At 44.9% G+C, this 24,049-nt stretch overlaps 1 protein-coding gene across 1 annotated transcript in view; it reads left to right on the forward strand.

Annotated features, from left to right (window-relative positions):
• The window catches only part of LOC308597650 (uncharacterized protein), a 47,556-nt gene that overhangs the window by 17,344 nt on the left and 6,163 nt on the right, over positions 1-24,049 (forward strand). The window contains exons 4-9 of the mRNA XM_081213560.1: positions 4,113-4,280; positions 4,526-4,627; positions 7,728-7,838; positions 10,102-10,280; positions 22,491-22,648; positions 23,658-23,700. Of these exons, the coding sequence (XP_081069686.1) occupies positions 4,113-4,280; positions 4,526-4,627; positions 7,728-7,838; positions 10,102-10,280; positions 22,491-22,648; positions 23,658-23,700 (761 nt within the window). The remainder of the gene's footprint in view (positions 1-4,112; positions 4,281-4,525; positions 4,628-7,727; positions 7,839-10,101; positions 10,281-22,490; positions 22,649-23,657; positions 23,701-24,049) is intronic.

Raw genomic sequence — 24,049 nt, forward strand, 5'->3', positions numbered from 1 at the left:
AGAAGCCAAGTTACAGGGAACCAGGCAGAGGGCCTTCTCGGTAGTGGCACCTACCTTGTGGAATGCTCTCCCACCAGATGTCAAAGAGAACAATAACTACCAGACTTTTAGAAGACATCTGAAGGCAGCCCTGTTTAGGGAATCTTTTAATGTTTGATGCATTACTGTATTTTAATATTTTGTTGGAAGCCGCCCAGATGGGTGGGGTATAAATAATGTTGTTGTTTAGTAGTTTAGTCGTGTCCGACTCTTCGTGACCCCATCAGGATGTATTTAGAGTAGACCCACTGAAATCAATCAATATACTCTGAGTTTGAGGTAGTTCAGTGTTTCCCAACCGGTGTTCCGCGGCACACTAGTGTGCCGCGAGACGTTGCCTGGTGTGCCGCTGGAAAAATTAAAAAATTCGAAAGATAGCTTCATATCCGGAGAGGCGGCCTTCAGGCGAGTTTTAATTTTAATTTTCCTTCTCCCACTTAATGCCCCACGCTCGCCTGAGCAGCTTGCAGTCCTCGGTAACCACGGCGACCCGAGGGAGGGGAGGGAACAGGGAAGTCGAGGGCGGCGGCGAGCCGCGATGACGTCAGTGGGCCGCGCCGCCTCGCCCTGGCACGGTGTGAGAGCCCCGGCTAGTGGCGCGAGCTTCGGAATAAGTGGGATCCGCGTGCGCGAGACCGAGATCGCGGGTAAGGAGCTCAGCCCTGGGCAGGAGGAAGCGGGGCCGCACGTGCGGGCCACATCCCCACAGAGAGCGAGCCTCCCCCGGCCCACCACTCCGGGCAGGTCCACTCGCATGAGGGGGCGGCGATGGCGACGGCCGGCAGCTTGCCTGCAATGCCATCCCTCGAGCAGGCGAGGAGCCCGGAGGCTACCAGATGCGAGTCCTCTTTCCCACCCTGCTCGGGAGTCCAGAGCACTTGGTCGCATTCAGGATCTAGAGTGGGGAAGCGGGGCTTGTGTCTGGGCTGGACACATTGGGCTGCCTGTGCCGCTCGACCTGCGGGGAGAAATCAGGGTGGGAGTCACGACCGTGAGGCAGGGCTGCCAAGTGTGGCAGAAGAGGACACGGCCGTCGCACCTGTCCTTAGGTAGGAGCTTCTTCCGTGTCGACCTGCTGCCCTAAAGTCTTGGCTTTTTTCTTGGCTTTTTGGCGGTTGGCACAGAAGGAAGGCAAGGGGGAGGGGAAAAATTGAAACTTACACTTTCGTGCGTCCCTCCCGGCGTGACGCTGCGCGCTGACGTCACGGGGCTGTAATGGTGGTGTGCCTCGAGATTTTTTTCATGAAACAAGTGTGCCTTTGCCCAAAAAAGGTTGGGAAACACTGAGGTAGTTGGATTTCATTCAGTGAAATGATGTTGGGTCCATAAATACAGACAGAATGAGGTTTGGCACAACTTTAATCTGCATGATGACTCAGAACTTCGTACTGTAGGTCATAAGCTGCATTATGCTCCAAACAGACCCATCTGAGTCTAAATCATATCCATGTTTTATTGTTTTGTAAGATAGGTTTAGTTGGTATCATGTATAATGGAGTGACTTTAAATTCTAAGGTTACTGTACAGTGAGGATTGAAAAGCACTCAGTAGCAGATGCCACGAACAAGCACTGGGCTTGTCACACTGCATGATTCTTTGAATCATGTATTTAGAAAATCAAATACTGCCCTGTACCTAGAAATGTGACATGCCTAATGACTTGCTAGTTGGAAGTGCTACATCATGAATGTTGTGATGCCTTATGTAACACCATGTTGATGAGCGCTGTCTGAGTGACTGAATTAACTGTGAATCACTCATCCATATGATCAAATCTGCTCCTGGGAAACTCCCTCTCCGTCTTTACACAGTGCAACCCTAAACAATAATCACTAAGCTTTAAAGCCTGTGGATTTTGACAAAGATAGTAGATTTGTGGCACATGGACCTTCAGTGGTCAAAACAGGAACACAAAGGTAAGTTCATGTGGGCTTTTGTGTGGAAGTCTATATTTGTGATTTTCTGTTCCATGATCAAAGTACGCTAAGGTTATGTTACCTGTCAGGAGGGAGCTAATGGGAAGAAAAACCTGGCATGTAAAAACTGAGCCACAGATAAATGTTTGCTTTCTGTAACTCTGCCTCTGTAATACTAAGCTGAATAAGGGAGGTCATCAGAACTTGTCAAAATGTGTTGGTCAATGATAAAGATAGTCCTGTGTTCAGAAGCGGAAGAAGAGAATATTTTTAAGATGCTTTTGTGACACACACACAAAAAGAGGCACTTTTGGTTCTAAACTTAGCAGGCTAAAATGGAAGGTGGCTAGATGTGAAAGGAATAAAGTTTGAGATTCTGATAGATTGATTTTTACCTGAACTGAAGAGTCAAGATTAACACGAATGCTCAAACCTCTCCAGTGTTGCTTGAGTGATATTACTTATTATAGATTCACTTTTCCCTTCCCACACACACCCGCTGCTTGCCAGTTTCTATTCTTGACATTAACGAGCATCTCTGAATACTGGCTCATAATACTGAATCTCCAGAAGCCTCATCTGTTTTCCTAAGCAAGAAGAATGCATCAGAGTGCTTGTTTGAGGAGGTCAGACAACTTGAACTGGGGAGCGGGGCATTAAATCAATGGAGCTTCAGTGGGATGGGGAAAAGTCTGTCTTTGAGCCACTTTTCTGATTTTATGCAAACATAGAAATTAGTGTGTCCTAGATTCCTAGGGTAACAAAAAGGGAAAATAGATTGTGTGACACCAAATACTTCCCCCCTCCCCACATTTTCTAGCTTGAATGTAAAAACTAAATTGGCTAGATGTGCAACTTGTGACCTCCCAAGCTGAAGGCATCATATCAGCTATGCATGGCAGCCCACCAAGGTTTGATGGTCCTCCTTGTTTAGCTGTAAAAACAGTTTTGGGGCACATGTCTAGCAATGTGTGTCTGGAATTAGGGGGGGGTGGTCCCAAGATGCATAGGCTTGCATCAGAATGAAAGTGTCTCTCTCCTGCTTTCTGTTCCTGGTTAGTAGTATTAAATGGTTCGGCACCATCAGGCACCCACACAACCCTGTGGAGCCCACTACCAAGGCCTGGATCCTGCAGGCTCTTTGTTGCTATTGCTGCCTGTTCATCTTTCCTCTCTGAGCCATGAAAGCACCATGAATATGATGCAGCAGCTACCAATTGCCTTGCACTCCCATTCTGGGCAGTCGTGTAGGCTTGGGCCCAGAGAGAGGCAGGGCAAACAAATGGGAGCATTGAGGACAGTAGCCAAGGAGTAGACACTCATGGGAAAGGGGGGTGAAGAAGCCATCTTGCCCAAGGACTGCCCTCAAACCTGGAACAGCCACTACATCTCCATACATGTACACACAGAAAAGAAGTGTTCTTAGTGTCCTGAGCATAAATGCCACCAGCGCTGGACTTGAGCTCAGGAAACTTTGGTCCAAATCTTTGCTCAGCCATTGACTTAGTAACTGAATGGCATTGGGCAAGTAGTTTATCTTGCATCATTTGTACATGGTGGGAATGTGACTCATGCATGCACTTTACACCCTCTGGACTTGTGAATATGCACTACCTCCAAACCGTGTGTGTGTGTGTGTGTGTGTGTGTGTGTGTGTGTTGAAAATCAGATTATTTTACCGCCCATAAGTGTAATCTATTACAATGACCGCAAAGCCTGACCTTTTCTAACTTTATATATTTGGAAACCAAATCTAGAAAGCTTGAAACAGTTAACAGCCTCCTTGGATCAAACCTTTCAAAATGTAACACTTATGTTCACCACTTTTATTCCATTTCTATTGTGCCCTTCTTCCAGGGAGCTCCAAGACTATTCTCTCCTCTCCCCTCCTATTTTATATGGCAGTTTCAACAAATAGTGTTTAGGATCACCCAGTGAGTTTCATGGTCCTCTACAGACCATTTACATGTGGGCCCATTGAAATGTGCCTCACTCAGGCCAGATCATTCCCCCTGGCAAGATGAAACGCTTCCACTGATGGAACAACTGCCATAGCACTACACTGAATTCCTCCCTATGTCTTTGCCGTAAAAGGATAATAATAAAAAAGATTCTGGGATAGGGAAACAAATCCATTCTCTTATTGTCACTTTCCAGTAAACTCGGAGGATGGCCGTTCAGTGGATCTAGGTCTGCGTGGTGAAAGTGAAGAGAGAGGTTTCTACACTGAGATCTTCCACTCAATGTCTTGGGTGTTCAGAGGGGATGACGCCAGTCCGGATAACAGCCCCAGGTGTCTTAGCAAAAGGCCCAGACCCGTAGCAGGTAACACCTATGGCTTTATTTGTATGTGCCTCAGATCTACGAATGTACATTGTGTATACCTTTTTTTTCTTTTTCTTTTTTTACAAATTACCAGTTTAAACAGAGAGTCTCACCTGTAGCCAGTTCTCTTTGCAATTCAAAATAACAAAAAAGCATCTGCCTCTGAGGGAGGGGGATTTTTCCAGCTATATTAGAAATACACGACGTCAGGTGTTTTATTTCTCTCTCTTTTTGTCTTGTTTTAGTCCGTGAACGAACTGTAAGAATTGCTAAAGGAACGGGCGATTACCCCTGGGGATTCAGAATCCAATTCTCGAAGCCCATCCTTGTAACTGAAGTGGACACCAGTAAGTGATACCCACAAAGTTCATTTTCCTTATGAGCAGATCCTAAGTGACTTGCATGGCAGAGTGCTTAAAAGGAAGCTCAGAGCACCACTGAATTTATGATGACAAAGAGCCTCGGGGCAAACCGCTAGCTGGCAGCTCAACAAGTCTCCTGTGTTCTTTTTATTATTGTTGCTATGAAGTTGATTTTTTCTGCAATATAGATAGCGACATAAAAGTATCATTCTGTATTATACCCGTACTTAATTTTATAGTCCTCCTGCAAATGGATTAGGGGTTGCTTTTGCGAATGACGTTGGCTGTTATACTGAAAATGATAAGAGGAGGAACAGATGCCCATTTATGTGCCATTTACTTATTGATAAATGATCTTCCCTGACTGACTTTTCATTTAATGAAACTAAAAGGGTCAGGCACAGCCTGGGGCAATTTCCCCTCCCAATCATATATCTCTGCTAAGGAGAGGTGATGATCATGACAAAAAAGGTCAGTGATCCATATAAAGCAAGAAACTATTTGGCAGTTAAAAAATCATACAGGCTTTTTCTTCTCTTTCTGAATTTTTAACAAGATCAGCTCCCTACATCTGACTTGCTCCTGTAATAGCTAAATAGGATTCCTATATAGGCAGCGCTTTCTTTCTGGGGGTACGCGGGGGTATGCATACCCCTAAACATTCTGTGAATCTAAGTTTGACCTCATTGAGGGGCAGTATTTCAATATAAGTAGGAAAATGAGAGAACCCTTAAACATTTCTTTTTTAAAAAAAGCACTGCCTATAGGAATTATTTAGGATTATAAGCATGAGCCTACTACTTCACAGGTATGTTCCTCTCCTTCCCCTCATGTGACTGACTTTGCCATTTCATGCAAGCCTAGTGTATTATGGCTTGTCTGTACCAATGTTTTGCTCACCGGTGAAATCTGCAAGCCGCTGTTTGCAATCCCAGCATACAGAGAAACTATGGTTTGAAGAAACTGCCACTTACCAGATTCAGATGAGGTGGGAAGTTGGTTTGCTACTAGATCAGGAATGGAAGTTTTCAGTTGCCACCCCCACCTGAGGGAAGAAGCTAGTCTTTGAGGAGCATGCTTTAGCAGTACATCTGAATGCTGTTATAATTTTGAGGGACCATGTAGCCAGGATGGAGAAGTTGCTGTATTAGAGCCAACCCCTGATTACATAGGAGCCAACTACAGTCTTCAGCTGCCCCAGTAAAATATTTGAGGTGCCCGCCCCTCTCCCAGTTGATGGGCATTGCCATTCAAATGGTGTGCACACACTGCGTCATGTGATCAATTATGTGGGGCAGGCCTTACCTGGGCTCCCCCAATATTTTATTCAAGTTGGCACCCCTGCCTGATTATGACATTTATCACAATTTTCCTGCTATACTGGGACCAGACTTCCATTTCTTCCTTAAGCTAAATGCTTTCTGAAACATTATGTTTGGGTCTTGGAAATGTCAGTGACTGAGGTGGATTTTCAGAAGCCATACACGATTCAAGAGTAGAACACAGAGAAGCCTAAAGTAGTTACCGTAAAAACTATTTTGGCCATTTGCTTTCATTTCCAAATGGCAAGAGCCAATAATTCTGGAACAAATTCTTACAAAATGGCTTCTTTTGTCCAAAATGAAGCAAATAGAGATCACAAAAAATGGCATCTGAAGTCCTTAAATTGTTGAGCATACTGGAATAGCTTCAGAAATCTCATATCACCTCTCTAGAGTTATCAGTCTGTTGAATAGCAGAATGGTCATAATGTATAATTTATCATTTTGCTTTTTTATGGAAAGAGAAGAAATTCACAGTGGTCTTGTATCTCTCATTCTCTGTTAACCTTCTGATTTCCTTCCCCATTGCTCTAAGACAGGACTCTGGGGTTTATATTGTAAGACACACTTATTAAATCACAAGGTACTAGTAATGTTAAAATTTTACTTAAGTTAATCAAAGAGGACATTTATGTGTTTTTTTCTGGGGGGTGGGAAACATGCTTACCTGGTACATTATGACAGTTTAATTATATACTGAAAACGGAAGGTAAAATGATGCTTCTGGTACACATCCTCGTAGGATTCAAATGCACCTACGTTGAACATATTTTCTGCTTATGTAAGTTCTTGTCTATTCCTAGCCTGACTTTATATAAGTCTTCCTATAAAAGTAGTCCATGCAGTTTTCAGCTGCCGAACAATAACCCAAAGGAGGATACCTTAGCACTTTCGGATCAAGCGTGCTTTTCTATCCTACCAGCAATTGTTTTTCCTTCTAAGTGAATTTATGGCTTCCATCCTTCTTTGCAATAACGAGGAAGGCACGGCAGAAGAGCAAGAAAAATTCAGGCCTTTGACGCAGACTCTGCTCTGCTGTGTTTTGATCTTAAAATGCCTTTCCTTTGAATGGAACAGTGGGTGGGTGGGAATTCTTGCCTGTACTTCTGGTCTCTATACCAACATTGGATCTATTTCGGTTTGTGACATAGTATGATCTCTTTGTTTTCACTTTTAAGGGAGGAATTCAGCATAGTGCTATGGCAATCAGTCCAATATTTTCAGTTTGTCAGGTGGAACAACACTCTCCCCCCATGTTGGGGAGGCTGTGCCCCCACAGTCTTTTTTTCGAGGAGGCATGACCAGGCACCCCTACAACAGGCTCTGCCATCGGAGCCTGGCTTGCGCATGGCTGTGGCAACTGTGGAGGAAGGCCACAGAGCATGAGAAAGCTGCAGCTTCCTCGTCCCTGGCCGCAGTTCTGCTCCCTGGTGCATCCTGGGTACTCTTTGCGAGGGGAGCCACCACAGGCTCCCTCCATGCCCCGTGCCTACGATAACCAAGAATAACTTGAGCATATTCCAGATTTCCTCAACATTGTGCCTTCCTGATGTTTTGGACTATGACTTCTATCAGCCCCAGCCAGCATGTGAAAGCTAAACTTTTCTATGTTGGTCAAGCTGCACCACACACACAAAAAATGGCTGGAAGGAAAACTGATCCCCTGACCCCCTTTGTGTTGTGTTTATTTATGCGTGAGAGGTGAACTCTTGGCATATTATCAAAATGTCCTGAACAAGGGTCCTTTTCCCTTTCTGTTGCAGACAGCTCAGCAGAAGAAGCAGGCCTCCAGATTGGAGATATTGTGATGGCTGTCAATGGAACAGATGTTAGCAGCATGCCACACTCAGAGGCTGCAAATTTGGCAAGAAAAGGTAATGATACCAATACAGTTAACTGCTTTGCTGTGGTGGTTTTTTTTGTCAGGTTTTTTGAACCAAGATTTGTCAGTTTTTACAAACAAAAACCATAAACTTAGATAGTGGAAATAAATAGGAGGCAACATTTTTTAAATAAATTGTACATAACATAGCAGTCCCGCCCCCAACACTTGAATCTCAAAGAATTTTGAATGTCCAAGGATTTTTACACACACACTTGCTCCTGCTCAAAAGTCTGTTGCAAGTATGGACAGGGGAGAAATTAAATTCAGTTTGCATTTAAAAGAAAAACTTCCAAAATCACACTTTCCAAAACAATAGACGAACCAAAACATAGCCATCTCTTGAAATCCACACTCCTTGAAATTTTGCAGCACAGTTTTCCAGCCAAGGAATGTCTTCAAACAGGCATATATTACTAAGGCATGGGGTTCATGGAAACAGTGAAAATAACTTATGTATTAGAATAGGGAAATTTGTTTTGCAGAAATGCGTATATTAGGCAAAATTGCATACAAACATGTGTATATTAGGAGAAATTCGCACTAAAATGCTGATAAATTTTCACGAGGCCTAAAATATATATCAAAAACTGATGTGGAAATGGGGAGAGAACTGAAGACTGGAAAAATGAGAAGCACAAAATTGACAGGTCTGCCTGTCACTAATTGAAGGTGTATGGGAGCATTTTGTGCAACTATTAATCAATTCCTTGGTTCAGGAACTATTCAGTCCTTGCCTTGCCCAATTTTGTCTAGTCACATTTGGCTATATAGATTTTAAAAATCCACTTTCTAGGAGCCTAACATCCTTCTGTTCACCAAACTCACTACCAAAGAGCCAGCACTCTTCAGGAGCTACAATCAGACTTTTATCTCCATGAGCTGGAGAGTGACAGGGTTGGTGATGAAGGCAGAACTTGACATTTTTATTCCTGCTCACATGTAGTAGGCTTTACACAAGTTCAGAATGCTCGAAAAGGGCTGTTGTGTTATCCAAGATGAAAATGTTTCTGTTGAGAAACATGTGAAGGAGCTTTGGGCAGGCTGTTCTCCTACCTGCATGTGCAAAAGAAACTCTGGCCTAGGGATTATTTTCCTTCATGAGTTCTTGCAATAATTGCAAGGGGGAAAGCAGGAGCAAATTAAAGAGAGGCCAGAGAAAACAGATTGACATTTCTGATGTAAGTGTGCTTGAAAGTGCCACAGATTCAATTTTAAAAAAGAAAAAAAATCTTTCAAAGGAGAGCCTACCTATGAATTTTATCACTCAGCTGCATTGGAAAAGCTGACTTTGACAGTAAGGGCAAGTTACTTTGGACATGCGGAGACTGATGGAGCAATAAGGTGACAGTGATCCGAGAGGAAAGCCTTGGTTGGATAAAAGACCCTCATTTTCTCTTTGTGCCAGCTACTAATATTGTTATCTGCTCATAGTATCACTTAAGTCTAGGCCAAAATGTCAGGTGGAAAGAGCACATTTAGCAATATTGCTTTTGGGTCCCATGCCTCAAAGACAGATGGGTCCTGACAGTGGCCTTCAAGACATCAATCTACTATTTATCTCTGGTGTTTCTTCAGGAGGAAAATTCATAGCTGGCTCAATGAACACGTTAGACCTGTCTGTGTATAAGAGAACCAACATCCAGGTGCAACTAATATGTTACTTGATGAGGAGAGTGTTTTATACCGGGCAAACAAAATGCCACTTAAATTAATTTTGAATTATTTCCCTGGAATATATTAAAATCAAACTGTACCCTTTAGTGCATGTCAGTTACTTCCACCATATACTGAATTCCACCATGCTATGAATTTGACAGAGATCAATAAAGGTTTAATAATGAAAAATGATTTCACAAGTGACTGACAAATTTACCTTGACACACATACCAAATTCTTTAATTATAGGAGTGCAATTCACACACTTGCGTTGAAAAGAATGGCAGTCATTTACCACATCTATCTCTATTTACTAAAGAGTGTTTTTTAAAAAAATATTGTCAGGATGCCCCCTCGCATCAACCAGGCCTTAGGCTGATTAATATCCAAACACCCTTGTGAAAACAGGGGGTTATTGGTTAGTTTTCATTTTATTATGTATTTTGTGTTCTCATTTTGTATTTTGTATTGGATAAAAGGCGGTATACAAATTTAGTAAGTAATAATAATATGGAAGAGTTTTGCCCACCTCCCTGCTTCATAGACTTGGCTTTAATTTACCTTGTAATAGACCACAATATAATCAAATATTTCAGGTCCAGATATCTTGACATTGTTGGTTGGCTCTGATATCAGTCGTTGTCCCAACACCCCTCGCCCAACATGTCGAGGATATCTGCACAAACGAACCCAGTCAGGAATCCTGAAGGGCTGGAGGAAGAGATGGTTTGTGCTAAAGCACGATGGCTGCCTCTACTATTACAAACACAAAAAGGTAAGGCATGTGTATAATTATTTCGTTTGTCCATTGAGGGAGCACGCTGGTAGTGGGTCTGTCCAAATTAAGTACAGTTGTACCTTGAAAATCAAACGGAATCTGTTCAGGAAGTCTGTTCGACTTCCGAAAAGTTTGGAAACCAAGGCACAGCTTCCTATTGGTTTCCAATTGTGCAGGCATGCCGGAAACAATAGCGGAAGCCGCGCCAGATGTTCGGCTTCAAAAAAAATGTTCAAAAACTGGAACACTCACTTCTGGTTTTCAATTGTTCAGGAGCCAGAATGTTTGACTCCCAAGGCGTTCTGGAGCCGAGGTACGACTGTAGTGGGCAGGCCATACCCATAGCTGTCAACCTTCCCTTTTTTTGCAGGAAATTCCCTTATTTCAGCATCATTTCCCGCTGCTATCCTGGATTTTTAGATATCCCGTAGACTATCCCTGGGACAGGTGAGGCTGCTGATCCCTTATTTTCAAATCTGAAAGTTGACAGCTGTGGCCATACCCTACTCTGTTTTTGAGAGCGCTCTCTTTCTCTCTCTTACACACACACACACACACACACACACACACACACACCATTCGTTGGACTTCTGGGAGAGTGTAATGTTAGTCTACGTTTTCAGTTTGTTCCAGTTCACCAGACTCTGGAGCAATCTAGTCCAGGCCATACACAAACCTCTGGAGACTAGCTGCCGAGGCAGCTGGGGATATTTTGTCATACCTAATGCATGTTTTGGTCACCATCCTTTGTGCAAAAAGTACATCTGGAACAAATTGCCCTTGTCAGAGGTTGAAACAGATCAGTTACAGAGGGCTTCCCCCTCCTTGCATCCATCCCTCTGTCTTGTCCCTGCCCACCCCCTTTTTCCTCTCCTCCCTGCCTTCTCTTCCTCTGAGCTCCCACCCCACACATGAAATAGGCCAAGGACCATTTGAAGAAAGCTTGAGGATAGCAGGTCCCCTACCCCTGATTCAAAGGCTCTAATCTCAGAGGGTCAAAATGAATCCTATCTTCAAATAGACATCAGATGAAAATGGAAGGGAATCATCCAAGTCTGAGGCCTGTTCCTCTTCCTTCTTGCAATCTGAGGAATAAATTTAGAGTGCACCCTTATTTTATTTTTAATCTACTGGGTGTTTGTATAATTATTGATTGCTTTCCAAACTTGATTTAATTGGCTTAAAGCAAGTTACGTTTTGAAGACTGTTGCTGGGAGACACATCTTATTACATAACTTCCCCCCTAAAATAAGCAGTAACTGTACAGGTAACGTTGCATAGACATTTACATTCAGTTGTTTTCTGTTTATTTTCTTTATTCATATAAATAATAAACTCAACAATGTTAGAAATTAGTTCACTTTGCGCACTGAGAACCCATCTTGTACTGAGTCCCTCGAAGAGCCAGTGTTAATTTCAAACCATATCCAGCAGGTGGAGAACTTTGATCAGAGATCTTTCTGAAAGTACTGGGAAAAGTCAATGTGTGGGTCCTCAAATGAGATTTTATCAGACCTGAGTGCATTTTAGCTCCCTAAACCATCTACTATCATGAAATAAAAGGTCAGTGTAACTGGGAAGAGCTGAAGTGCAGTGGCAGAACATCTACTTTGTCAATGGTCCAGCATCTTCAAGTTGAGCTGGAAAAGATTCTTGTCTGAAACCTTGGATAGCCATTTGCAGATGGACCAGTACTTTCACTCAGTATATGGCAGCTTCCTATGTTCCGAATTGAATCTGGATTCTTAAGATAGACCCAAAATATTACCTCTTCTGCGTGTGAATGGGTGTGCATATATGTTTGACAACATGATTCCCCCCCCCTTTTTTTTTGCATACAATGCTAAGTTGTTAACAGGGTGATTGTGTGTCACTTAATCTAAATAGTAAGTTAAATGTTAGGAGCTAACTTCTTCACTTAGTCTAGAAAAGTGGTCTTAAGCAGGTGGGCCACCACCCACTTCTGGATTACCACCTGACCTAAGGTGGGTCACAATAACAGCCAGGAGTGTCAGCTTGGCCTCACAACTGTGGGTACCCAGGGCCATGGGCCCTGACACCAAAATTTAGCCCATTTGGCCCTGGCACCAAAATTTGTGGGTGCCCACCCCCTTCATGGGGAATTTTGTGGGTGCTCGGGGCCCCAGGGAGTTGTCAGCTGTGATAACAGCAGTACCACCAGGCAAATATATGGCAAAAAGTTAATAAAAGGGTTGAGGACCCACCATATGGGAAACCTCTGCAGAGGATTGCAGTGCCTGGAGACAGGCAGTCAGGTTTATCCACAGCAGTGGCCAGAGGAGGAATGACCGCTGGGAGGCTTGCAGAGAAGAAATGCCATGGTGCATCCAGACACCTTCATCTGCCCCACCTGCAATGTCTCTCCCATATCAGTCTCTACAGCCACAGCAGGCGCTGTAACTCTCCAATGGTTTGACTTCACCACCACCCCCCAAGGTACACGCTTCCAGTGTCTCCCGAGACAGACGGATTCCAACACAACACACAGGTCCTGAGTTTGACAAGGCTGAAGTCAACCCTTCCAAAGAGTGTGAGATATGATCCATCACCTACAAAACATCTACTTTATATATGTGGTAGTGCTTAAGGAAACTTGGTAGTTAATCATAGTTTCCCAATATGTACAAATGAGGAACTGGTACGAATGGCTTCCAAACAAACTAAGATTTGGAATAAAACTTTACTCCGCTAAAACACTCCATTCCATTCCCACTCCTAACATGCTTTTTTATATCCCCATCAGTCATTCAGCACTTTATGAGTCATCATCAATAGTCCTCATTGGTCAATTTAGGGAGTCTATCCTCTTAAGTCCCCCTTCCCCAATATTTACTGTAATTTTACTCTTTACTATTGGGTTCAAATGGGTTATTGAATATATATTTATTTGATATAAGTTTTTATTTTAAAGTTATTGTGTCTTTTTATATTGGATCAGATTGTTACTATTAACATTTGATGTTTTATTATTATTTTATGTGTGTTGGAAGCTGCCCAGAGTGGCTGGGGCAACCCAGCCAGATGGGCATGGTATAAATAAAACATTATTATTATTATTATTATTATTATTATTATTATTATTATTATTATTATTATTATTACTTTTCTACAACCCAACCCTACTGATACCTTCCCTCTTGTGTGAGGTTTGATATTTTGGATACATAAGCAATGACACTCATGTCTGAACACTGGAAACGGAGGGGATGATAAGGCCTTTTTATCATTAAAATGCTCTATACTAGCCAATTTTTTTGCTTCTAGAGAGATTTGTTTGCATTTGCAAGTGCTTATTTAAGATCTGAATATGTATTTTGACTTTTTTTTTTAATGAAAGAGGCTTAGCCTCAGGAGCTGTAGCTCCTGCTTCCTCTGCCTGCTCAAGGACCCACAGATGTTGCAGAGACAGGAAGTGGAAGGAGAGACAGCTCCCTAGAGAAGCATTGTTTACCACCAAGGAGAGGACTGGGACAAGTCCCAACATCCTCTGTGGGGAAAATGGTGCTATCAGCATCTATTTCTCTTGGGGAGAAGGCCATTCCAGTAGCTTCATTTCCAACCAGGGATGCTGGGACTCCGGGGATCTTTCTTGTCGGTTAAGGTTGGTGTGCAAGGAAGTTGGAACATCTGCTGTCAACTTCAGTACTAACAGCTCCCCACCTCTCTTTGCGGGCACTTGGAAGGAAAGGCATCAGCGGGAGTTCACATGTGCAAGGTGACCCGAGTTTTGCTCACCTTGCAAATGCAAGCAGATGTTCAAACAGGGGTGCTCCCATTTGCAAATCCCCTCCCTTTTAAAAAAATAGATTGTCACCTCTCTGTGCTATTCTGATTCCGATGTCACACAATATGAGAAAGGAACAGCAGATGGAAGTCATTTTTAATTTCTTGTTTTATAAGTTTTACAATCGTTCACATCATTGGGAGCACAAATGATGTTAGTTATAAGAATTGTGTTGTTTCATATATTGCTATTGTCTGTTTGTCAATTTATAGTTTATTTGATTGTATGTTGGTTGGTTGGTTTGCTTTCCAGGGATAAATGTATCTATTTTAAAAACAGTAAAGATATATTTAAGAGAGAGAGAGAGAGAGAGAGAGAGAGAGAGAGAGAGAGAGAGAGAGAAAGGAGGAGCAGCAAATAGTCGCGTTGCTCAAAACTGTATAAGATTTCTCGCCAGCTTACCGGCAGACATTTCCTCCCAAAGGTAGATACATAAAACTCTGTTTAAGAACCACGCTCTGCATTACAGTAGGCGCACAATCTTAGTGCCTTCAGGAAGCCCCAAGGCAAAGAGCTTGTGCAACTGCGTAGCAAAGGACAGCAAGAAAGACAGGGAAAGACCGTGTACTTCCTCACCACAGCAGCGGGTCACTCAGACAATCTAGGTCAACAGAACCTAGTCTTATAAACTATTAATAGATGGGTTAGCCTGATTATCACCAGAGGGCGTTGGTTATCTGAAGATGTGTGTTGCCTGGGCTATCTTATTATCTCAGTCTATTCTTCTCTAAGCCAGGTAAACCTAATCCCGCAAGTGTGGGTTGTGCGTACAAGCTTCCCTTCTGTACATACACGTACGCCACTTGCCAGATTGACTTCCACATGTCCAACGGCTACTACATACATGGCTCCCCTGGCCAGATGCCAGGGGAATTGTTTTATTTTGGGGATCTTGCATTCCATACCAAGTAGATGTTTGCCAGCCTTGGGAGAAGAAAAGGAATCAAGGCTTGGAGAGGAATTGGACCCATCCCCTAAACTAATAATTGGTTGTGTAAGAGCTGAGAGCTTCCTAAGTAGCAGTTGTAAAGGAGTTGGCCAGTTTGGGCAACTAGCCGTCCATAGGCTTTTTAAGCCAGTGATGGGGAAGCTGTGGCCTTCCAAATATCATTGGATTCCAGCTCCGAGACCCTCCAATTGCAAGGGATGATGGGAGTTGGAGATCAACAACATATGGTGGGATAAAGGTTCCACATCTCTCTACTTTAAGCATTATTGCATGGTCTGTTTTGGCCAAGGGGGACAATATAGGTTGAAGACCATTCAGATAGATAAGCATCAGTACATCATCTAAATTGACACCCTGGAAGTCAGATTGAATATGAACAATTTTGCTTTTGCAACATAGATGCCAAACTCATCATAACAAGTACAAGATCACTCTATCTCTGCATGGAGCCAGCACAGCTTCACTTTTTGGACAGCTTTGCAAGTAATGGCAGCTGAGAGATACAATATATTCACTGTGATAATTGGCATAGAATTAGCCATAGTCCTTCTAAAACACTGTGTCACAATTGACCAGCTTCAGAAAGCATCCAGCACAACCTGTACTCTGAGCAATCTCTCTTGCCTGGAAGCCACCAGCCCATTTCAGACATAATGCTTAAAGGTAAAGGTAAAGGGACCCCTGACCATTAGGTCCAGTCATGACCGACTCTGGGGTTGCAGCGCTCATCTCGCTTTATTGGCCGAGGGAGCCGGTGTACAGCTTCCGGGTCATGTGGCCAGCATGACTAAGCAGCTTCTGGCAAACCAGAGCAGCGCACGGAAATGCCGTTTACCTTCGCGCCGGAGCGGTACCTATTTATCTACTTGCACTTTGACATGCTTTCGAACTGCTAGGTTGGCAGGAGCTGGGACCGAGCAACGGGAGGTCACCCCGTCGCGGAGATTCGAACCACGACCTTCTGATCGGCAAGCTCTAGGCTCTGTGGTTTAACCCACAGCGCCACCCGCGTCCCTTAGTTTATGCTTAGTTGTGAGAAAATACAACCATGAGCCTTTCCTTATATTATTGCCTTCCTCCTCCCCTTCTTCTGTCCTTCACATGCTTAGAAGGAGGGCAGGAACAGGACAGTGCTCTCTCTCCTGTGCTCTCTATCAGTTGGTATTCAGACAAATACTGATACTGAGGGTAATAAATAGCCATCGGGACTATATGTCCTTACAGAATCATTGAATCAAAGATCTGTACAGTTGGAAGGGATCAAGAAGTCTCATCTAGTCCAACCCCCTGCAATGCAGATATCATTTGCCCAGTGTGGGAATCGAACCCATGACCCTGAAATTGGTCTCCTGCTCTACCAACTGAGCTAAAGTTGGACTATAAAAAATAATTTGGGGTATTAATTTTCCCATACATATTTCACCTGTTGTTGCCTCCACCCCCCTATGATTGAACCAAATAACGGTTGCAAGGTGAAAAGAGAGGGAGAAAAAAATCTTTGAAATTATCTTAATTTCCAACATTGCATCCGGAGCCCAGTTTATATAAAATACATTTTCAGCTCCCTGGGTCTGCGCCTTTCACATTGTCTCACTCCCTGATGGAACATCCAAGCCCGTCTTCTTTCAAGCCCACGTATTCACTGCTAAGTCTAAGTGGTTTATATAAAAGGCTTAACTATAAATAGATTTAGGTCTGAGCTATTCCTCCTAGAGGTACAATGTGCATTTGCTCTCCATTCTAACAGAGAGCTTTATCCTCCACAGGCAGAAAGTCGTCCCATTCTATATAACCAGCCTGCAATCTGATTCCATTTGCAGAGCCTCTGTGAGGCCCATTGTGAGTGGATTGGTTTGCTAATTAAACACTATGGTTCTATCTAGGCTCTAATTCCACAAAAGCTTATGTCACAATAAATCTGTTGGTCTTTTAAGGTGCCGTGACACTCCCTTAGGCATGCTTTGTGTTTCCTCTGATTAGTCACTGATTAATTTTCTTTGCAGATGGAAAGAGCAATCTACAAGTTGCATGCTAGGGAGTTGCACGACCTTAGATTGGAGTTCCACTCCTGTTTCCAGCACAAAGTGGACTACCCAGTCTAGGCCCCTGTGGGTTGGAAGCTCACTACATTGTGAGCCACTGTACTGAGGAAATGGTTTGGGTACCACAAAGGAGTGGGGAGGGTAATGGTAAAGGTAAAGGACCCCTGGACGGTTAAGTCCAGTCAAAGGCGACTATGGGGTGCGGTGCTCAACTCACTTTCAGGCCGAGGGAGCCGACGTTTGTCCACAAATAGCTTTCCGGGTCATGTAGCCGGCATGACCAAACCGCTTCTGGTGCAACGGAACACCATGACGGAAGCCAGAGCGCACGGAAACACCATTTACCTTCCCACCACAGTGGTACCTATTTATCAACTTGCACTAGTGTGCTTTCGAACTGCTAGGTTGGCAAGAGCTGGAACAGAGCAACGGGAGCTCACCCTATCATGGGGATTCAAACCGCTGACCTTCTGATCGGCAAGCCCAAGAGGCTCAGTGGTTTATACCACAGCGCCACCCATGTCCCGTGTGGGGAGTGTAGAAGCAATGTGACTCACACCCTCCCGAGACACACCCCTCACCAACCCTGCCTTGCACCCTGCTTGAGTTTCTTTGCCCTGAACTCTAATAATGGCTCTGGATGGAGGATAGAAGGGGAAGTGTGGCTGTGGACTCAGGTGAATTTTGTCTCTGGACATGCCCACCATTGACATTTCGCCCCCGGGGTTCTACCTAGAAGGGAATGTTACTCTCAGTCTGAAAAAAGTTCCCCCACCCCTCATCTATAGCAGAGTCACCACCTTGGGCCAAAGATTGTGGGGGGCTCAGTGGCCCAGTGTGCACATGGTGGTGAAAGGAGGTACATTGTTGGTAGGAGGCCTTGCTCAGTGCCATGCAACTTCAATGTCCATGGCTCCTCTTCTCTCATGCTCAGGAGGAGCCTGCCTTTCATGCTTCGCCATGCTCAGCTTGGCTAAGGAATATTGAGGGGGGCTGGCAACACCACTGCCCCCTAGAGTTGGCACACCTGATCTATAGGAAGCTGTTGGGAGTGGTGATTAGAAGATTCACAACATGGTGTCGCCAGTGGGCTGATGATACCTAGCTCTGGTTCTCTGTTACAGCTGAATTGAGTATGGTGGGGCAAGTCCTAAGCTCGTGCCTAAACAGGGTGGTGGGCTAGATGACGGCCAATAAGCCCAATCTTTAGATGGAAGATCTGTGGGCGAGTGATTCCTGGGTGTACGTGCCTCTTCTGGGCTGGGTTGCAATCTCTCTGAAAGAATAGATGCACAGTCTAGGGGTAGTCCTTGATCCATCTTTATCTGTGGTGACCTTAGTGGCTAAGAGTCCCATAACATTGGCTGCTATGCCATTATAGCTTCAGGGAATCATTCATTGGTAACCTTGGGATTGGACTATTGTAATGTGACACCCTACAACTCCCATAATTCCTGACCATTTGAATATGCTGTCTGGGGCTGATGGGAGCTAGAGTCCCCATCAATGGTCCAAACAGTGCTAGTGATTCTGCATACAAAATGGGACAGTGGGTCTTATTTGAGATTAATTATGCCACACTAAAAGGATCTGACCTTGTTTATGTAGTCTTAGACATGCAGCAAAATGCTTATGCTTCTCTCTAATGGCTCATTTGCATTTTTGAATATTTTGCAACTTTTGTGTTGCACAGCTGGACTGGGGGAGGCCTGGAATGGATCTGCATTTCTGCTTTTTCTCTGGCCGGATTCCTCCACCTCTGCCATCACCACCACCACAGAGTTTACAACAGATGGTGGATGAGAGCAGACAATATAATGTTGTAATGACTCAGATATGAGAAATCATCATGTCTCAAGTAAAGCAGACCTTGTGCTTTTTTCCCTTTCCGTTTTTTACAGAGCACAGTCCTCTATTTGGTGGGCTGTCCTGTCCAATATTAGGAATCATCAAAGGGGAGCTTGTACAGCAGACTAACAGAGTCTGTGACTGCATAACACCTGGTCATAGTCTTTGTTGTCATGCTGCTATATAGATTTAATTACAGTTATTATTTCTACATTTATATCTATAGATATAAATTAGCATGTGCTTCTTTTCTGCAGATCGGTACCATCTTTTATTGTGTATTTGTGATGCATTTCCTTATTTTTTGCAATACAAGCCCTTCGCTGAAATTTAGGGAGGGCCTGCTTTGACAAAATTTGTTTGCTCTTACGATCAACAATCTGGTGTGAAAAGTAGATTGTGCTGAGACTGTTCCTGTTTCAGATGGTAAGATTGTCAGTGATGCTTCACAACAGAAGTAAGAAAAAATGAGTGTAGTAAGAAAATAGTCCAGTAAATGCAGGGTTGAAACTGAGTCTAAGAGGTCTGGGGTATAAGTTGGACAGACTCATTGCGTAGATTTGGTGAGCTATTTCCTTTCATCAGCCTGTTCCACTGGCTTGGTTCAGGTATAGCACAAAGCCATGGTTTGTTTGAACCTAAGACTGCCCACAAACTGTGGTTGACAAATATTGATTTAGAATTGCAATTGGAGCCTGGTTTGAAAAACCACCATTTTACAAGCTGATCTGCACACTACTCTTTGCTGTTGTGCCTGAATTCAAGCACCATTGACCAACCACAGTTAAAGTCATTACTGCACCGTAAGAGGCTGCTGTGCTGGGGAGATGGAAGTGAACTTATGAAGCTGAGCCTTGAGCAAATGAGAAACAAAAGCTGACAAGTAGCTTAAGATTGTTGTTTGCCTGCTGTGCACATGGAAGCTAAAACCATGGAGTAGGTTCTTTAGTATGCTTAGCACAAACCATGCGTTCCATTTTGCATTACATCTGAACTCATCCACAGTCTCTTTAGGGAGTGATCTAAACCAGTGTTTCCCAACCACTGTTCTGCGGCACACTAGTGTGCCGCGAGATGTTGTCTGGTGTGCCGCGGGAAAAATTAAAAAATTCGAAAGATTTTTTTTTTAAAAAAGTCAAATTTTCGATTGGGGCGCCGTCACTAGATGACCCCTGGGGTTCCCTCCCTCCCTCCCGCTCTGTGCCTCCCTCCTCCTCCTCCTCCGGGGAGGCCCTTCCTGGCTCTCGGCCAAGGCTTGGCGGCTGCCACTCACTCACTCGCTCGCCCACCCGTCCCTCCATCCCTGCACCCGGCCTCTCCCCCTCCGTCCCCGGCGCGGGGGCTGCCGGGATCCGTAGTCCCCTCGCCCTTGGGCTCCGCGCCCGCGCGGGGTGCACGAACTACGTTTCCCAGCGTGGCCTGGCGGGCCGGGCGTTTTGTTTGAAGCGCTCTTCTCCCGGCCATGGAATGAGCGCAGCGGCGGCGGCCGGGCAGGCAGGGGCTCTTCCGCGCAGACCCCGCGCAGCCTGCCTGCGCCCCCGCGGAGATCGGGCGGCAGGATGGAGCCCGGGGATCCCCGCGGAGGCGGAGCGGCGGCAGCGGAGGCTGCCCCCCAGGTAGGGCTGCGTCGGGGGGGTTTATTTTTGCAATGCTGCATCCGCGCCGGAGGGGACGCATCGGACCGCGGGGAGACCCCTTGGCGGGCGTGCAAGGCAATGCCTGCGTGCAGGCTTTGCATGGAGTGCAGTGCAATGCAATGGCAACGCGGCGCCCTGCATGCATGCATGCAACTTCCACCGGCGCTCCGGACTTGGCAGGTGAGGGGGGTCCCCAGTGGGCGGCAGAGAGAGACGGGAGGGCGAAGGGGAGCCGGGGGGGGAGCAGCGCTGCTCCCCGAGCCGAGCCCAGGGGGAAACTTCGGCGTCGTTGCGCCGGGTGTTGGAAGCGGAGGCTGGAGGGGGCCCCTCACCTGCAAAACCTGGTCGCCTCTCATATATTTCGTGCATTGCATTCATCGCCCGCTTTCTCCTCCAAGGAGCTCCCGGGGGCGCGCGTGGTTCTCCCCGTGTTATCCTCGCAACAACAGCCCTGCGAGGTGGGTCAGGCGAGTGGCCCAATGGAGCACCAAGGGATTGTCCTGGCCAGGTGGGGTGATTTGAACCCTGCTCTCTGCCCGGTCTTCGTCCTCATTTAGCCCCCACATGTGCATGACTGTGCATGACTGAGGTTTTCCCCCCTCGTCTTGGCTATGGTGTGAGTCTGTGCTGTTAATTAATGGGGTTCTGCCTTCGGAGAAGATGAGCCAGCCCTCAAGGAGGTGATTATGTAATTTGCTAGCAATTCATGTCCCTCCCGGCGTGACGCTGTGCGCTGACGTCACGGGGCTGTAATGGTGGTGTGCCTCGAGATTTTTTTCATGAAACAAGTGTGCCTTTGCCCAAAAAAGGTTGGGAAACACTGATCTAAACTGGTGTTGGCAGTCAGCACAAAGGTCAGCACACAGCATTCCCATTGGGAAATTCTGGGAATGAGGTTGCATCAGGAAACAAAATGCATAGTTCATCAAGGGAGGAGCTTAATAGATCACACTTGCAAAGGAAAGTATGACCTAATTTTCACAGCAATTGCTATGTAAGTATATTAGGCATGTAGTGATCACATGCTCTGAGAAGAGTCCTCTCAGAGTTAAAAGCAGAAGAGCACAAAGGTAGTCTTTACTTTTGCTGCAGGGTTTTACTTTTTCTGAAATATTGAAGTTGGTCAAAATAAAAACCACAGCCGCTGGAAATTTAGAGTAGGCTGTACAATAGGAAGTGTTAGAGGGTTGGTTCACTGCAAGCAAAGGGCTAAGACATTTTGCTGCTTGAGGCAAAGGACCAGATGGTGCAGTCCATGTACGGAAGCCAACTGGACTGGAGGGTGAATGGTACATCAACAGGACAGTGTCCTTCGCCACACTTGAGGGCAGTAAGCTAGCTTGGGAGAAGCTCTGTCCTCCAACACTTTGTCACCACTGCCCCTCTTCCCCTACTATCTGCTACCTGAGGCAACTACCTCACTGTGCCTAAGGATAGGGCCAACTCTGTGAAAGCCCAAAATGATTCCCCTAAAAAAACACAACTAAGTCCAGCATCATAGGAAAAGAACAGGATCCTCATGTAAAAAATAAAATGTGATCCTCTTGTAAAACGTATCCAAAGCATGCAAGTATTTTCTCTTCTTTATCTCACATTCGGGGGAGGTTAATGCATATGTTTCCTTCTAAGTAGAGCAAAAGGGATTGGGACAGCTGCAGTGAATCCCCTTGACTTTAAAGAGACGGCATGATTATCCTCAGGGACCCTCCCAACTCTACAATTCTATGATTCTATGGAATCAGCTTCTTTTGGGGAAATCCCATAGTACCTGGCTTTACTATGCAATCTTTGCTTTTTAGATGAGAAGCAATTTGTGGAATTAAAGGGGATGTTTAGCAAAAACACCACCACCATGTCTCTTAAGCCCCCCCCCCCCACGGCTTTTCTCAAAAACTTTTTTTCTTCTTCTTCTTGTCTTCATTTCAGGATGAAGGAAAGTGCAGACCATTAGAAGTCACAAAGTTAGAAGGTGCTGAAATTGGTGTGGACAGTACCCTGGGCAAGCCCTTTGTATTTAAGTGCATTCCTCAGACTGGAAACAGGATTTTTTACTTCTGTGCCACATCAAACCAAGAGATGAAAAGGTACACAATCCACTCACTACATTCCTTTCTATGTTTTCTTTCTTCCTAGTTCTGCAAAATGGATTTGCTTATTAAGGTCAATTGCATAAGCAGCAGGAGAGAAAACATTTGCACTGAGATTTAATTAGGGTTACCACATATACAATTCTCCCCTCCCCCATCAGCATTCTGTCAGTAACTTGCATAATATGTTATTTTATTTTGCATTCCTCTGGTTTTTTGTTGTTCTTTAGCATAATCATTTAAGAAAAGCAGTCCTGGATGGACCAGACCAAAGGCCTCTCTGATACAACATTTTCCATTTATTTATTGCATTTATATCCATCTTTCCTCCATGGGGCTTGAGCTGATGTACAGTTCAACCTCACAACAATTCTCTGAGGTAGAGGTTAGACTGCGAGTGAGTGACTGGCCCAAGGTCACCCAGAGGCCTTCATGGCCAAGTGAAGATTAGAACCCTGGTCTCCCAGGTCCTAGTCCAACACTCTAACCACTTCACCACACTGGCTCCCTGCTTGTTTCCAACCAGCTTCCTGTGGGAAATCAGCAAGCAGGGTATGAGGTCAACAGCCTTCACTCACTGTGATTTCCCCAGCAACTGTATTCAGCCTGCTTTCAAGATTTCCATTTGCGCATTCTCTGCATATTCTATACATACATAATTCCTTCTCCTACTAGGAGACACCAATACTGTTTTGGATATAGGTGGCTATGTGCATATTTGTCCTCCGACAGCAGAGGAAAAGAAGTATGGCAATGGTGGAGATGAGGAACATTTGCAAAATGTTTCTTCATACCAACCAGTATGAGGAATGCTGTGAGGGTGTTAGCACCTGTTTTTGTGAGGTACAGACTCCTGCATGTGTTTGAAATTGGCCCTGCCAATTATTTTATCGCACAGGCCTGTGTAAGTGAGTAGCTGTCTACCATTTTCCCTAAAGGGCCACAATGTTGCACTATTCCTGTCAAGCAAACCTATTCTCATCTATGGGTTTTTTTCCCTCCATAGGTGGCTGGAGGCCATGGAGAAAGCTGTGCATCCCGTTCATCAGGTAATCCTTGCCAGAGCCTTTGTTTCTGTTTGTGCATGTCTGTTTCTAATTTACAGGCTTTACATGCTGAGGGTGACCTTAATTTGTGCATAGACTCACCAAAGTCTACGAGAGAGTACTTGACAAGGGATTAAGTCCCCCTTCTGGTCTCTCACATATGCCAATCCTAGGGCACATGCTGAGTGAGTACTTTATCTTCATGGCCCTCAGCTCTTGGCAGTCATTCATGGGGCAGGCGGAACCAACTTCAAGTGTTCTGCATGCTATTTGCAAACCAACAGGTGAGCTGCTGTGTGAAGCTGCCCTGCACTCTGGGATCTCTCTGTAATAGATCTTTCTTAGCCATAGC

The sequence above is a fragment of the Podarcis bocagei genome (genome assembly GCF_964188305.1).
Source record: "Podarcis bocagei genome assembly, chromosome: 11".
In the NCBI taxonomy this organism is placed as follows: domain Eukaryota; kingdom Metazoa; phylum Chordata; class Lepidosauria; order Squamata; family Lacertidae; genus Podarcis; species Podarcis bocagei.